At 37.2% G+C, this 16,421-nt stretch overlaps 4 protein-coding genes across 4 annotated transcripts; 1 reads left to right on the top strand and 3 right to left on the bottom strand.

Moving 5' to 3' along the window:
- Positions 1 to 20: 20 nt before the first annotated feature.
- LOC148180718 (protein mono-ADP-ribosyltransferase PARP11-like) lies at positions 21 to 1,596 on the bottom strand. The gene is made up of 3 exons (XM_088042976.1): positions 1,530 to 1,596; positions 1,306 to 1,430; positions 21 to 1,255 (listed from the first exon to the last, which is right to left on the bottom strand). Exon 3 carries the CDS (start codon positions 1,243 to 1,245, stop codon positions 229 to 231), a length of 1,017 nt encoding a protein of 338 aa, XP_087899102.1. The 5' UTR covers positions 1,246 to 1,255; positions 1,306 to 1,430; positions 1,530 to 1,596; the 3' UTR covers positions 21 to 228.
- Positions 1,597 to 4,761: 3,165 nt separating this feature from the next.
- Positions 4,762 to 8,382, bottom strand: LOC148180717 (ionotropic receptor 75a-like). The gene is given in 13 exon segments (XM_088041891.1): positions 4,762 to 4,942; positions 4,944 to 5,242; positions 5,295 to 5,485; positions 6,109 to 6,137; positions 6,183 to 6,398; positions 6,443 to 6,717; positions 6,764 to 6,975; positions 7,019 to 7,239; positions 7,293 to 7,463; positions 7,510 to 7,634; positions 7,679 to 7,990; positions 8,034 to 8,194; positions 8,241 to 8,382. Coding segments are annotated over 13 exon segments (2,526 nt in total). The 3' UTR covers positions 4,762 to 4,770.
- Positions 8,383 to 8,839: 457 nt separating this feature from the next.
- On the bottom strand, positions 8,840 to 11,005 carry LOC148180716 (ionotropic receptor 84a-like). The gene is made up of 8 exons (XM_088041778.1): positions 10,999 to 11,005; positions 10,733 to 10,893; positions 10,374 to 10,679; positions 10,204 to 10,328; positions 9,987 to 10,157; positions 9,510 to 9,936; positions 9,188 to 9,462; positions 8,840 to 9,143 (listed from the first exon to the last, which is right to left on the bottom strand). Exons 1-8 carry the CDS (start codon positions 11,003 to 11,005, stop codon positions 8,876 to 8,878), a joined length of 1,740 nt encoding a protein of 579 aa, XP_087897904.1. The 3' UTR covers positions 8,840 to 8,875.
- Positions 11,006 to 14,421: 3,416 nt separating this feature from the next.
- On the top strand, positions 14,422 to 16,259 carry LOC148180715 (ionotropic receptor 84a-like). Its single transcript, XM_088041672.1, has 5 exons — positions 14,422 to 15,018; positions 15,063 to 15,274; positions 15,324 to 15,598; positions 15,980 to 16,187; positions 16,254 to 16,259. The coding sequence occupies exons 1-5, from the start codon at positions 14,688 to 14,690 to the stop codon at positions 16,257 to 16,259; spliced, it is 1,032 nt and encodes a 343-aa protein (XP_087897798.1). The 5' UTR covers positions 14,422 to 14,687.
- The last annotated feature ends 162 nt before the right edge of the window (positions 16,260 to 16,421 follow it).

Genomic DNA, 16,421 nt, shown 5'->3' with positions numbered 1-16,421 from the left:
ATTGGGCAACATACAATATGTATGTTTGTAAATAAATTTATTGACAAATAAATTGTAGGTATTTTTCTATACAGTTCAATAGATAAATAATAATATGAAGATACCCACATAAAATATGCATATAAGATATTGTATAAGAAATAAATGAATAGAAAATGTATCTTTATACCATAATAAAAATAACAATAGAAAACATTTTTTAAAAATCACTTGCTAAGCATGTCAATCTTAGTCATAATAATCACGATTAAAAACATAATCAGAATTAAGCGCTCCCGCCAAAATCTTATCAAAATCAAAGTCTGAGTAAGAGTTTGGAAACCGATTATTATTATTATTACCACCTCTCTTTTTATATCCAGGCCGTTTTCCAACGCTTTCATCCATAACGTGGTAATTTATCTTGTAAACTGGATAAAATTCATGATCTTCATACTTCACAATAACAATACCATCACGTCCTTTCTGGGAGGTATCAAAACCGCTGGGAGGCAAAATCATACCGGCATTACCAATACAACTTTGTCCAATCATCACTTTTACCACAAGCATAACTTTATTGTGCACATTTTCGTCAGAATAGACAGAAGCATAAGTGGAGTTTGGAGAAAAACTAATTCCTTTTCCGTACTTGTGAGTCTGACAAAGTCTCCAGTTGAAATTCTTCTCACAAATTGCTGTAACGTGAGTTCTTTTGGTACCATGAAATAATAGTCGTTCTTCTATAGTTGCAAACTCTTTTTCCTTTTGTACTTTCTTAAGTTCGTATGCTTTCTCTAAAAATGGATTTTTAATCTTCTCGATGCTATCAACTTTGAAGTTTTTTTTGTTGGTGATCATCTTCATAATGGTTAAATATTCAAACTCGTAAGATTCCAAGGGAATGAAGGTAACAATGTTCGGCGAATAACCAACAAAATCAATTAAATTCAAGAGGTGGATATTTCTTGCTGACCTTTGGGGTTCTTGAATTTGTCGAACGGACTGTCCGCTTCCTATACGAAGATGGCCCAAACTTCCAAGTACTTCGTCAACATAATAATTATCAGAAACGTTAGTTGATTTTGTAACACGCTGTGTATTATTTGCAAACTTTGGTATTGGCTGCGTTGAATAACTAGCTCTACTTGAAGTCGTTCTCTGATACGGATAATAAGAGTCATCGCTAGCAACAAATGTTGATGGTCGGTACGACGGAGTTCGTGTAGGTTGCTTGGGTTCATTTGAAGAAAGCCAACCTCCCATGGTTATTGTTCTAAAAATACGTCTCATGAATTATTTTGATGTGCTATAATACCAACTTACCTTTTATCGACGTATCAACTAAATTTCAGAGCACAATTGTTTTGTCATCAGATGAGTTGGGGGAAGTCCGCGGTTTCCTCAATAAGCATTCGTGTTCATCGAATGTTTATTCGGTAAGACTTTATCTACACAATGAACAATGAAACGTTTATAAATCCATGATTTTTATTTATGTGGTTTAGAAATGGAAAACATTATTGATTGGGTAAATAACGATTACTTACTTGATAACTGCAGGTTTGTCTGCATTTCATTACCGTTTATTAATAGATCCAAACTTGGCGCACATTGACTCGCGCAAATAAGATATTTTTATTGCCAGCGCAGCGTGTCGTGAAAATTATTGGTTGCATGTTTTACCTGTTATGTATGTACGAGCACAGTTTTTTAGATTGACATTAAATTGATAATAAAAATGAATGAATAAATCGAATCTCTTTAGATTCTGTAAATAGCTACTCTGCAAATTGTTCAAATTTTCTTTAAGATGTTTCTGTTTTTTTTTAATTTGAATTTTTTAGATTCTCAATTGACGAATCCAGATTCTGTTTAGATTTGTTTTAAATTTTTTCTATTTCTATTATTTTTACATATTTAGACTACCTTTGTATTCTCCTGTTTTTTTACTTTACGGTATTTTTATTTTTTTTTAACTTGAATGTCTTAATATTTTTTTGTACAGGGTCCGCCAACACTAGTGTCCTTGCTCAAAATCGCTATTAATTATGAAGCTAAAGTCTAGCTCATTATTATCAGTCCACTGTCCTGTGTAAATTTTCAAAAATTCTTAGGTGTAAATCAGGCTTTCAATTCTTTAGGGAGAAAATTAGGGGAAAATTAAATGTAACGATTTTTGAGGTTAACATGTTGTCAAAGTTGAGTGTATATTAATCAGTAATTAATCAAAAATTTATTGCAACAGAAAGATTTCAATAGAGATTTAACAAGTTTTGGCAATCTTGCGTAAGACGTCAAGGTCAAACGCTTTCGCTGTCAACTGTTATGGATAAAAATCGCTAGGGGCTGCTGCCAACTTAACTTTTTAATGGGTGGACCAGTGACATGTTATAATGTTATTTAGTTATAGCATATCCGGTGAGAGATTGGGATATTTAGACAGTTGACATATAGGTTGGCAGCAAATTATGCTACAAAATACACTAAAAACACTAAATTCCTACGCGAAATGGGTTGACAGGGTTGTCAGTAACTGGGGTTACGTTGTTATTTTAAATTTCGCGCGTATGGATCACTTTTTATTGCGTAGATTTAGTGACTTTTCTGTCATTCAAACTCTCGCTGTACGAACTATAAAGCAGAGAGTTGAGACTAATATTACTAGAGGATGAAAAGGTGGTGGTGGGGATGTTTTAACAAGGGCGCCATGTTGGAAATAGTCTTTCTTGAAATGTATGCAACCAAATTTGATTCAATGTACTGATTAAACAATTTATTTCCATGTTTTTAAAGATTCGGCTCAACCGCATCAATAGACAGTTTCATTTTAAATTGTCTGGGGAAAGTTTTAGACAAAAATTAACCAAAATTGATTTATTTAAACACCAGTAATAATAAATTCAATTAATTTGATATCACTTTTATTCTTTCTATTGAAAGCGGTTCAAATTTTATTCAAAGTTTTGGTCTACAGCACGTACAAATTAAACAATAAACAAATTTAAGAAGTCCTGTGTATCATCATAATTGTTGCGATTCATTTGTTTTGCTACCAATTTTTAAATCAAGTAGCTTATGACTTTGTAAGTATTAAACTTTGTTGTTTTCAAAACGAAATACTTTACACTGCTTAAATCCAATTAACTCAAAACTAATGTAAAAAGAACGAATTTTTGTGAGCGCAAAAGTTTGCATCAAAGTTGGCGGTCAGTAAATTTATGATTTATGATCTGCATAATAATTTCTTTTATTTAATTGTTTTAAAATTTTTGTTTTTCTTGATATAGTTTAAATATTTATTACAATAAATTTAATACGTTAATATCATAAAAAAACCTGCAAAAACTTCTATATTTTTTAACTACTTTTCTAATTGACATATTATGGTTGTACGTGATACGAAGGTAAAAGGTAAAAAAATTGTTTTGTACTTTGCTTAGATCACAAAACATCAACTTTCAAAAAGGGCAGATAAAATTAGTTTGAATTTATCGGGCGGTGTCATAATTAGTATAATATTTTTTTAAGTTTATTTAAGTTAAACAAAATATTGAACTGTTTATTAATTGTTGATAAAAAATAATAATGAATTTATTATTTATAGACATGTTTCTTTTCATAAAACAACAGTTTTATTTACTTATCTTGCATGCACCCTCTTAGTAGTAGGCAACCCCCATTTACACTATGCCCAAAACACAGCATTTGGCTATTTCCAATATGGCGCCCTTCCATAAACAGTTTTGGTTACCCCCTCTACCATCTTTTCATCCTCTAGTAATATTAGTTTCAACTCTCTGAGTTAAAGTCAATGGTTGTCAGTAACTGGGGTTATTTTGTTATTTTAAATTTCGCACGTATGGCACACTTTATTGCGTAGATTTAGTGACTTTTCTGTCATTCAAACTCTCACTGTACAAACTATAAGTTGTGTTACAAAAACAAATTATACTTTTACAAATTACAAATATACAATTAGATATGCAAACTAAAAATTTAAAAGTATTGTTAATAATGTGGGTCGGCCATTCATAATAAACTCACACTAGAGTTTAATAAAAAATAAAAATAATTTTTTTTCATGAAGACAACTAGGTAGCAATAATGACATACCGTTAGATACTACAATAAGAATAACAATTTCTATATTAAAAAAAATGTTTTTTTTTTAACCGAGTAAGTCGATGTGTCAGCGTATTTTTGAAAGATGTTTATAGACCATAACATCGCTCGACCATGAGTTACCAGTTTTTACCCAAAGTAAAAGAAAACAAGCAAATAATATAAGTAAAATCCGTTTTTTTTTAAAAAACCACTAACACCGCAATTTTCCCCTGCCGTACAACCGGCAACGTTGCCTAGGGAGATTTTTGGTGAGAAAATAGTTGTCAAAATTTTGACATTTCTGAAAATTAGGCAGTGTTTCCGTTAAAAACGTTTCTTTTACAGCCTGTTGGATTGCAAATCAAAGGATTTAATAGTGAAAAGACTCGGCACAGCCTGAAAGGTCGTTTTGTGTAATCAAATTGTCAATTAGGCAGCTAACCTATTTGATTTTATCACCAAAAAGTCACCATGGACGACGTTGCCGGTTGTAAAGTGGTGGGAGAGTGCGGTGTTGGTTTTTTAATAAAAAAAACGGACTTTAGTCTACAATTATAAGCATACACCACTGTCTTTTTTTTTATTAATGCCAATGTTAAGCCTACAATAACTATCACTATGCCTACTTTAAAAGCCTGCTTTACACAGCTCAATTTTTGAAAAAAATGCGCTCCAACTCCTTATTTAATCAACATACGGTCTAACCACGTTCCTTTCCAAAGAGCAGAACCTTCTGGAAACCACCAACTCCACCAAAAGCATCAGGAAAGACACGCAAAGTCCGTAGAATAAAACGATCAACCCGGAAGAAAACTCTTTGATTCCGACATGAACAGATACTTTTTTTACATTGGTGTGGTTCTTTTACTGTATTTCCCTACCAATAATTCATCATTTCTCTAAACGGAGAGTTCTTCTGGAGATTCGTTTGCATTGGTTGCGTGCTGTACATTTGTACCTCCTCCAGCTCGCATATCTCCTGATTGGTAAAAGTCTCTTCTATTCTAGGATACGCAGTGCTGGTTTCAACGTGGAAGGCGAATCCTCCGGTCTTTACCAGTTTTAGTCCATCGGCTGGTTCGTAGAAGTCTGAATTATTCGTGTTCGTTTTAATTTTTTTATCGAATAATTGGATTGCGACCGGATCTGTCGTTTGCTTGATGGAATAAGTTAATAAGTGAAGAGTATTGGCGGAACGTTTAGCTCACCACAAAATAGTTCCTGTCAATCAAAATGTCTTCAATTCCGGGCCTCAAATCACTGTTGGCGAGGTCCTTTAAATTATTAATTTTCCGAGTGGGGTCCATCAATAAGTAAGAGATAATTTTAGCGAAGTAGAATTGGTACACTAGGATACAAAACCGAAAAACGAAAATTGAGAGGGTTTGGTTTTGTACACCTAATTAAATTCAAGTTTTGGGGCACATTTTTTCAAAAATTGAGATGTGTAAAACAGGTTTTAAAAGTAGGCATAATGATGATACCCCTTGTAGGTCCATCTTCACCTCAATAAAAATTCAAATAGCAACCCTTGTGGTTGCTATGACGTTTTTCAAACAATTCAAATGTTTTGTGAAAAATAAACTGTTCGCGAGAAGTTTCATCAATGGAAGAAATTAATCAAAAATCTGCAGAAGCAGAGCTGATTTTAGTTCCTAGAAACTGAAGAACTGAAACCAAAGAATTTGAAAAATCCTCCACTTGGTTGAAACCGGAAAATGTGAAAACTGTGGCAGAACAGTTCTACTTTTCGGACTAAGTATTACAAGAGTAAGTAGTTGGCTACCCTGATATTAACTTTGTTCTTTTAGTCGAAGATATTGGTTGGAAAAGTGGTGTTATTGCGGAGGAATATGTGGCAGATTTCATATAAAATAATAAGAAAATTCCCCATTTGAATCGTCACCTGGAACTAAGTAAGTACTTGTATTTCTTCCACAAGTGAATCTGCCATATAAACTACTTCCGGACTCACCGGAATTCCAAATTGTACATTTTATATTAATACATCAATAATTTTGCCCATTTTGCTCTTGTAGTTTGAACAACACCTTGAATCTCATTCAACAAAAGGAAAAACGGGTTTCTTTTTCCACACCGGTCCCTCCTTCACCACCCTAATCTGCTTCTCAAGAAACAAAACCACCAAACTGCTGCAAACTCCCGCGACTAGAATGACCAGCGCCGGATACATTTCGTCCAAACCCACATTGAAACTCATCGATTTAGAAGACTGAATACATTCCGGTTTTCGTGGATGCCAGTGCTTCCGCTCCCTGAACAAAAGTCCGTGTTCTGCCAACCTCTGGTAACTAAAAAATTGTTAGATTATGTTAAATTACAGTTACGACCTCACCAAGTATCAAACATCTCTCTGAATGGAGACCGTTTCTGATAGTTTGCATGCATGGGCTGGGTGCTAAACAGCGATATTTCTCGAAGCTCGCAGATCGGTTTCTCAGTGAAAGTTGCTTCGATTATGGGATAAGCGGTTGCTGTTTCGACGTGGAAAGCAAATCCTCCTTGTTCCACCAGTTTTAAGCCACTTTCCGGGGAAAAGAAGTTTGAATTGTTTTTTGTTCCCAAAATCTTCTTCTTGTAGAGGTCGAGAGCTACTTGATCAGTGGTGCGCTACAATTGATAGTTTTATTAGTAGCAATTCTTTCAAAGAAACAACCTTGAAGTAGTCCTTATCGTAGAGGATGTCTTCACAGCCCGCTTTTAAGGACGACTCTAAAAGATCTTTGAGACTTTTAATGTTGGTGAGCGGCTTCATCAAGAGATGCGACACTAAACTAGCCGAGTAGAACTGATAAATGAGAATAGACAACAAGAAGATGGAAATGGTGGTGATTCTCCCACAGGACATTTTCGGGGTTGACGGGGCTCCTGTAAAATCCTCAAAACTCATTAAACTTCCACACAATCATACCTTGTTGGCAGAAAGCTCCAATTGTTTGGATAACCGAAATCCCCCAAGACGTCTCAATATTGTAGTGGTGCTTCTTCCTCTCAAAAGTCGTCACCACCTTCAAGATAACAATAGAAATGAGGCCTAAGACTGCGGTGATGCTCCACGCCGACATTGGAAGAGGGTGTAGAAAAATTTCAATAGAAGTGTGGCTCTTGGGGTTTCTGAACAAAAACGCCGCCCTGAAAAAACAGTTGTACTGAACCACCAGCGAGTGTTAAACTGTTAAACACACCTTAGAATCCAAGTATTTCTGCCGTAGTCAATCACTCTCGCTCGATCTTCCCGGAAAAACAGCGGCGAACTACCAAAGTCGATGGTTTTTCGTTCCAAGCCGCCAACCATGCCATCGAAAGTGCCATCAAGGGTGGTGTAACCCCAAGATTTCGCCACTTTGATGTCCGCACTGAAAAAACGGGCTCTACTTATTCCAACACGGGAAACTTAATTACGTGTAGTTGTAGTAGTCTCTGCAGAAACTGGTGACTCTGCTGTGGAACCGATTGAAAGTGTTAACTTCTCTGTTTTCGTCGCTTTTAAGGTAGTCTTCTAATGTCCCCTTGAAAGGATCCGGCAACTGGAAAGAAAACCGTAATGAAGAAACTACAGAGTTATACGTACCACAACCAACGATTTGAAGGTAACTCCAGTCGCGTTTTTCCTCACCCAATACTTTGCTTCTTCGCGCTGGAATTTGTACCCAATTTCTTCGTCGTAAAACCCGATTTTAGCGAATTTTAAAGCCCCTCCATGACTCGAAGCAGGATTATAGAGGTCGTAAATGGTCCAGGTTTGCGAATTGAGGTCTTGAATACCCACATGGATGTCCGCATTAATGTTCAAAGTAACGTTTGCGAAAATCTCCGTGATGTTAATGTGAGAAGTTAGCACCAGCCAGTGGTGTTTCTCGTCGAAGAATTTGAGACGACCACACTGAAAATTTACTGAAATTGTGCAAATTCGCAAAGTTACTTACTGTGGTTAGAAGTTCTTTGATTTGGGGGCAGTCGCCATCAACAATTACGCCAATGTGGTGGTATTTGGTGGACAATTTCTTCTTGATATTGTCCTCCTTTATGGTGTGAAGAGACATCGATTGTTTGTTGGTCAAGAGGAGTTTTGCCAGTGCTGTCTTCTCTAAAAATCAGTTGATATTATTACGAAAGTGTTCTATTTAACGAACCATTTTTATTGAAGCAACCGAAAATGGTGGAGCTGCCGAGACACTTTTCCTGCAAAAAATGCCGAATTATGGTGACGTCGTGTACAAATTTCGTTCGAATCAAGCCGATGCTGAAGAACAGTAGAAACAAGTGAAAGTTCATGGTCCTGCTTAAGAAGTGTACTGAAATAACGTTTCAAGGCGCCTCGTCTTCGAAATTACCAAAAATTGTGTAAATTGGCATCAATCATGGTAATACACACAGAATGTGTAATTGGATTATGTTTGATTCAGTGGCACTGAAGTCGAAGTAGATTCTTGGGCTTGGGGGAGAATACTGGCGAAGTTTTAATTATTAAGACATAAAAAAGTCGATGCAAATATCAACTTGACATGTGCACTGAATTCTGCAATTTCAGTTCAGTCGTTTAAATCACAGAACGGGGTCTTGTAAAAATGGTGGATGCGCCAAATTTTATGAAGAATTTTCCCAATAGACACAGATTTGAACAAAATACAAAGTTGCTACAAGAAGAAAATACAAATAACTCTCCAGATTAGCAAGTATTTTATTATAACTTTTGCGGTTATTAATTATGACATTTAGTTGTGGTGCCATCTATTAATTAAAATTGACATGTATTCATTACAGGTGTCTAACTTATCCCTTTCAAATCCTGCTGACGTTGAAAATTACCGCCTTTCTTTTTTTTCTCTTGCCCCGGATGAAAACACATCTCCAAAACGAAAATACCCAAACTCAAACCAGCCCCGGCCAAAAATACCAACAGAGCGGGATAAAAATCCTCCAACCCCACGTGAAAAGTCGACGACGACTGAGCCGTCTGTATACACTCAGGTTTCCGAGGCTGCCAATTCTTGACTTCTTTGGACATAATTCCATGCTCATCCAACTTCTGGATACTAAAATTCCTCAATTACCATATTTTTTACTATTATGACATTACCAAGTCTCCAGCATGTTGTAAAAAGGCGACTCCTTCTGATACGTGGTGTACAAATCGGTGAATTTCAACATTTTAACTTCGCGAAGATCACAAATCGCTTGGTGCGAAAACGTTTTTTCAATGATTGGATACGCTCTTTCGGCTTCGACATGGAAAGCGTAGCCCCCGTTTTTTACAAGCTCCAAACCGCGGCGAGGAGTGAAATAATGAGTGGTGTTGTCTTTCCCGTAGATTTTCTTGTAGTATAAATCTCTGATGACTTTGTCGGGCGGGTGCTAAAAACTCAAATAATAAAAGAGTTGAATTGAAATTGAAAACAAACCGCGAAGAGGTCTCTAGAGTAGACTATATCTTCACACCCAACTTTGAGCGACGACTCCAGCAGATCCTTAAGACTTTTAATGCGATTTCTCGGCCTCATCAGCAAATTCGAGACGATACTAGCCGAGTAAAATTGGTACAACAAAACAGACAGAAGAAACACGGAGAGGGTGGTCACGCGTCCGCAGACCATTTTCGGGACACACGAAGAGCCTTGTTGACAGACAGCCCCCAGGATGAACATCACCGACCAACTCCAAGACGCTTCGCTTCGCCGCCCCTTTCCCTCGAAAGTTGTCACGATTTTCAAGATCACCACGGAGGAGGCAATCAAGAGGGCGCTAATCACCCAGGTGGAAGTTGACAGGGGTTTCAAGAAAGTGTCGAGGGAGCCGCGGGATTTCGGGATGCGGAACATAAATCCGGCTCTGGAAAAGTTCAATTTTGAGAGAATAACAGTGGTGGTGGTTTATTTTACTTCCATTTCCAGGTTCCGCGGCCGTAGGTGACCGCGTTTAAACGGTCTCGCCGGAGGAAAATGGGGGAGCTGCCGAAGTGGATCTGTTTTCTTTCCATTGCGCCCACCATGCCGTCGAAGGATCCATTGGGGAGGAGGTAACCGAAGGCGTGGGATAGCTCAGTTGTCAAACTACAAAGAAACGTGTGGAATTGTTGATTAAATTCGAATTCCATACGTGTAGTTGTAGAAGCCTGCGCAAAGAAGAAGAAGAGAGTGTTGGTATCTGATGGACCTGTTGGTTGTCCTGTTGGTGTCGCTTTTCAAGTACTTTTCCAAAGGTTCCGTGTGGGGCTCTATCAACTAAAATTAAAGTTAAAGCAAATCGCGCTAATTTGAAGAGTTCACCGTTATCACTGTCTTAAAAGTGACCCCAGTTAGGTTCCTTCGCCCCCAAAACTTCGGTTCTTGACTCCTCATTCTGTAGCCACGGGTGGAGTCATAAAATCCCATTTCCACGGACTTTAAAACACCACCGAGTCCAAACGCTGGGTTGAACACATCTAGAATAACCCAGCCGGTGGAGTTCTTGACGGCGACGTGAATATCCGCGTCCATATTCAACGAAACTGCTTGAAATTTTCCGATAATGGCATGAGAAGACGACTGGATTAACCAGTGGTGTTTAACGCCAAAAAGTCGCGAGTGCCCACACTGAAAAAACTGAGAATTGAAAACAGTTTGATTGGACTCCCAGAGCGAGATACTTTGATCAAAAAGTCTTGACTCTTATCGCAGTCGGCATCCAGAACGACTCCAATTTGTCCATGAGGGGTCTTAATCCCATCTTCAACTCTTTGTTGTTGGATGTTTAAGACACTGATGGCGCGATTATGAGTTGCCAACTTCTTGGTCAACTCAACTCGTTCTAAAAATCATTTTTTAGGTCTCAAAAGCGACTTAACAGTAAGTTTTTTTGGCCGATCTATGGTGGCGCCATCTATCCATAGTTTTGCATATTATATCAAGATACCGGACATGTCCCCCAATTTTATATTTATTTGGGTAAAATCAAATCGACAAACTGCTGTAAAGTGCAACAAAGACTGAATTATTGCTGAATTATTGAAAATGAACTTGTCTAGCAGTGCTGCTGCAACAACATCAAACCTAATTCGTACAAATTGTGAAGCTACACATGCCGAAACGGCAAATATAAATAGAGAAAATATGAACTTTTCTGAAGGATTCATAAATATTTTCAATTATTCAGTAGTTATAAATGTTTAGATCAATAAATCATAAATAAAAATTAATTAACTTGTAAATTTAATGATGTCGCCTATAAAACCTTGTGCGTATCACGGCCAAAAAGTGCCATTTTGCACTCGCCTTCGTTCTGGCCTTGGCCATTAAAAAAAGGCTCGGCCAAAAAAGAAACACTTTTTGGCCTTGGTACACAAATAACTATTAGAGTCACTTTTTGGGGGTAAAATACCTTTTTTGTTCAAACAACCAAATATTGTCGCGGACTGAACAGATTTCACTTCGAAATAACTCTGAATTAAGTCGGAATCAATGAGGCAAAGCACCGAAAAAAGACATTTTTGTGTCAGGAAAAGGAGGAACGTTCGACGCATCTTCGACTCGATTTACGAAACATTTAATGATGAAAAGGTGGTAAAAAATGTTGATAAAACTTGCATGGATACGTGCATCGACTATTTTTAGTTTTATTTGCTGGTTTCATCATGCGATGGAGTAAAAACTCATTCAGTTCTAAAGACTGTTTTTCCTGACGCCAAACTGAAAATGCGGCTCTGCAGGAAAAATGACGTATAGTTTGTTTTTTTTTTCATAATTTTCAAGAAATGAAAGCCTGATTTACACCACTTTATCTTGATCATATTATTGAGTTCTATTGAACATGCACAATAAAAATCGATTACACAGGTCAACAAAAATATTTTTTTCTGGGTTTCCGTTCTAATGCGCAGATTCTTATGCTAGACATCGAAAAACACTCAAATATCCAATCTTAGCTTCTAAAGTTAGCTTTTGTGTGTTTTACATCGATAAATAAAAATTTTCATTGATTTTACGAGCAGAAAGTGGTGTAGTACATTGATCAAAAAGGTAGCAAATTGCATATTACAGAGTAGTGAGTGTTTACTTGTCTATCATTGTTGTAAAAACCGTTTTTGGCTACAACTGAATTAGAAAATGGCGTCAAGATAGTGTAAATAAGATATTGATACATTCTGTTTTATTTGCGATGAATTTATTAAAGTATAAAGCAAAACAATTTCTTTGGCAACAAATTTAAAGCATTGTGAAGCTTATGAAGCCTAATTTAACTTCCTAATCCGGAATCAATATAAACATTGGGTACCTCATTTTGCCCGTGTTTTTGTAACTTGAATATTCAATAACTGTTATTATTATACGGAAAAATTATCAAAATAAATCCCAATTCATCTTAATTCCCATACAAGCAAAAGAAAATTACTAAATATTAATTTTTGGACTTTTATTATTTTAAATTTGTATGTTATTATTCTTGAATTAAAAAGACTCCGATGTTCAGCAAAAAAATCTGATTGTACACTGGATTGCAATAAATTTGCGTATACTTAAAATATCAAGTAGCAAGATTTTAATGATTTTTTGGCAATGTGGCTGTGGGTTTTCTTAGATTAGGTTATATCAAACTGACAAATGCTGTCACAATCATTCTTGGCCTTTTGATTAATTTTTGAATCTATCAGTGTCAAAATGAAGGCAAACTCAATCTAGCAAAAAATGGGTGTAGGCAAATTTATTGAAATCCAGTGTACTTTATAAAGTCCAACTCATTGCTATTAGTCCACTTTTCTGTGTAAATTTTCTAAAATTCTTGGGTGTAAATCCGGCTTTCAATTTTTTAGGGAGAAAATTAGGGGAAAATTAAATAACGATTTTTGAGGTTAACACATTTTCAAAGTTAGTTAAGAATTAATCAAAGGTTAGTTCCAAAGGAGAGATTTAATTAAGAATTGAACAAGTTTTGGCAAACTTGCGCAGGTTGATTAGCATCTACGCATGTCACAATTGTACAACTGCGCTGTAAAATGGTTAACGCACAAGAGTTGTATTGAACTTTTTGGCCGAAAAACTTTTAATTGAAATAATTGGGTTTTTCAAATGAGAACTGTCACATCTGACATTTATAAATTTCATCATCTGTCAATTCAGTCAATTTTGTAGTTAGTGCACAAAAAGTACACAAGATGGCGCTGTATAAAAAAATGTTTTAATATGACTTTAAAAATAGAAATATGGTTTTAATTGAGATAATAATTTAGGTAGATACCACTTTAGTGATCAATCTTCATTATGGTAAAGTGATTTTAATTTATCAACGCATCTGAGGAGCAGGCGATTTGGGCAATTTTTACCGCACGGCGTGTATAAACGTCCAGGTAAATAAAATGTTTCCGAATGTCATTTGACTGTTAATTTAATTTGACGTCTACAATTCATGAGACCAAAAAAATTTTTTTCCCTTTGTTGGTGACGTAGAAGAAACCAAAATTTGACATTCAGAAGCCAGACTAAAAAATCATGTCGACCGGTGTTATTAATAAATCATAATTGACGTTTTTGAACCCTCCTCACTTACTCATCCATTTCAAACAAAACATTAAATATTCAGAAATCTACTTGTCACATCAATACCTTCGTTTTAATTCCGTTTGTAATAAAAAAATGAAAAGGCGCTTCTCCATTCTTATTTCTTCATACTCGCGTGAGCGTCATGTCGGTCCTTTTACTACTAATTTGCATTCTTAAATGGAGCTGCTGCTCTTCTCTCCTCGACACCAACTTAATTAAAGCCTATTTAAACGAAAACGCAATTAAATCAGCGACCATCTTCGGTAGTTTCACCCGCCAAGGTTCGTACATTTCAAATTTTCAAAATTGCGAATCTCCTTATTCCAGAACGAATAACCATCTTAAAAGACTTGTCGCAAACTCGCCCCCTTTCAATTTTCAATATAAACGAACGACCTGAAGAAACTCTAAGAACTCAACACACCCAAATCGGTGTGATTTTAGACGGCGACTGTGCCCTCGCCGAAGAATTTCTAACTTCAGTACGACACTAAACTCACTTGTTAGATTCACAGTCCTTTTGTTTCAGTGCGGCGATTTTCAACTGTTTGGTGTTCAACACCACTGGCTGGTTTTATCCGAGTCGTTTTCCATTGTGCACAAATTCAGAAATGTTAAGTTGAACATCGACGCTGATGTCCAAATAGCTGTCAAGAACTACAACTGGTCGATATTTGATGTTTATAATCCTGCTTTTGAGATGGGGGGGTACTTGTCTTATGAGCTTCTCGGGTTTTACAATGAGGTCCAAGGCTACAATGCCCGAAGCAAGGAGGCTAAATATTGGAGGCGACGGAACATGACTGGGGTTACTTTCAACACAATTATTGTCTTGTTACAATCGTTTGAAGGCACACTTGAGCATTACTTGTTGCGCGACGATAATAAAACCGTTGATACGTTTTGCAGATTCCAGCACAAGCTGCTCCAGTTGTGTCGAACTTATTATAATTTCACGTAATATTTCGGGGTTCTATTAATATTTTCTTAAGGAGAGACGTTGACAGGTTGACCACGCAACTGGAGAAATCATGGGGGTACCCGCTCCCCAACGGCTCCTTCGATGGAATGGTCGGAGCCCTAGAACGCCAAGTCATACACTTCGGAAGCTGTCCAGTTTTCGTCCGCCAAGACCGCATGAAAGTCATCAACTACGGCCGCAACACTTGGGGTTGGAAAGCGGGATTTCTGTTTCAAATCCCGAAGAGTCGCACCTCCATCGAGATTTTCCTCAAGCCTCTTTCTACTTCGATTTGGTTGATTACAGCGCTCTTGGCCGGAATTTCTATAGTTATTTTGAAGGCAGTGGCCACTTTTGAGAGGAGGAAGCACCACACTAGTGTAGAGACCTCTTGGAGTCTCTCGGTCATTTTTATCCTGGGGGCGTTCTGCCAGCAAGGTGAGGTAAAAAGGAGAAAGTCACCACTTAAGATGTGGATTTAGGGTCTCCTTCAGTCCCTACAATGGCGTGTGGGAGAATCACCGTCCTCTCGGTTCTTCTTCTTTCACTGTTAATCTACCAGTTTTACTCCGCGAGCATCGTTTCAAACCTCTTGATGAAACCAACGAATAAAATCAACAATCTTAAGGACCTCCTGGAGTCGTCGCTCAAACTAGGATGTGAAGACACAATGTACACTCGAGACTTATTCGCGGTTTGACCACACCTCTTTGTCAACATTCTTCTCAATTCGTTGTTTCCAGCACACCACCGATCGAGTCATCAGAGACTTGTACAACACGAAGATGCGTGGTAAAGACAACACGTCTCACTATTTCACCACTGACCAAGGACTCCAGTTGGTAAACCAAGGAGGCTACGCTTTCCACGTCGAAGTAGCGCGCGCTTATCCTGTGATCGAAACGACGTTCTCTGATCAAGCGATTTGTGATCTTCGAGAAGTCAAACTTTTCAAAAACACGGATTTGTATTCCACGTACGAGAAAAAGTCGCCTTTCTACAACATGTTGGAGACTTGGTAAAGTCCGTTTTTTTATTAAAAAACCACCAACACCGCACTCACCACTTTACAACCGGCAACGTCGTCGATGGTGACTTTTTGGTGATAAAATCAAATAGGTTAGCTGCCTAAAAATTGACAATTTGATTACACAAAACGGCCTTTCAGGCTGTGCCGAGTCTTTTCACTATTAAATCATTTGATTTGCCATCCAACAGGCTGTAAAAGAAACGTTTTTAACGGAAACAATGCCTAATTTTCAGAAATGTCAAATATTTGACAGTTATTTTTTCACCAAAAATCTCCCTAGGCAACGTTGCCGGTTGTAAGGCAGGGGAACATTGGGTGTTCGTGGTTTTAAAAAAAAAATGAAGAAGTAAACTGACTGTAAAGATTCAGTTTTCAGAAACTGGCGGAAAATGGGATTCTGTTCAAAGAACTGAAACATTGGCACCCTCGTAAGCCGGAGTGCATTCGGACCTCGCAGTCTTTAGCTAGTTTTCACGTCGGATTGGATGAGTTTTATCCGGCTTTGTTGATACTTTTGATTGGGGTTGTTGTGAGTTTGACTGTGTTGGCTGTGGAGAAACATGTGGAATTGGTCAAGGTAAGAACTACCGGAAGGGAGAGGAACAGATTTTTTCCCTTTGTTAACTAAATAAGGGTTTAACAGTTCTGAAAATCTTAAGTTTAATTACAATAAAGTCGTGCAGAAATAACGGAAATTTATTGTTATCCCGGCGCATCCACCATTTCGCACGACCGCCAAAATGAGATTTTTTTCTTTAACCGATGATCCATAATCTTAATGAAATCGCTTAGATTGTTGGTGCTCATTCTA

This window comes from Gnatocerus cornutus, chromosome 1 (genome assembly GCF_029298725.1).
Source record: "Gnatocerus cornutus isolate USDA-ARS CGAHR chromosome 1, icGnaCorn1.1, whole genome shotgun sequence".
Classification (NCBI taxonomy): Eukaryota; Metazoa; Arthropoda; class Insecta; order Coleoptera; family Tenebrionidae; genus Gnatocerus; species Gnatocerus cornutus.
Note: the sequence above shows the minus strand (reverse complement) of the source record. Positions and strands in the feature narration are given on the sequence as shown.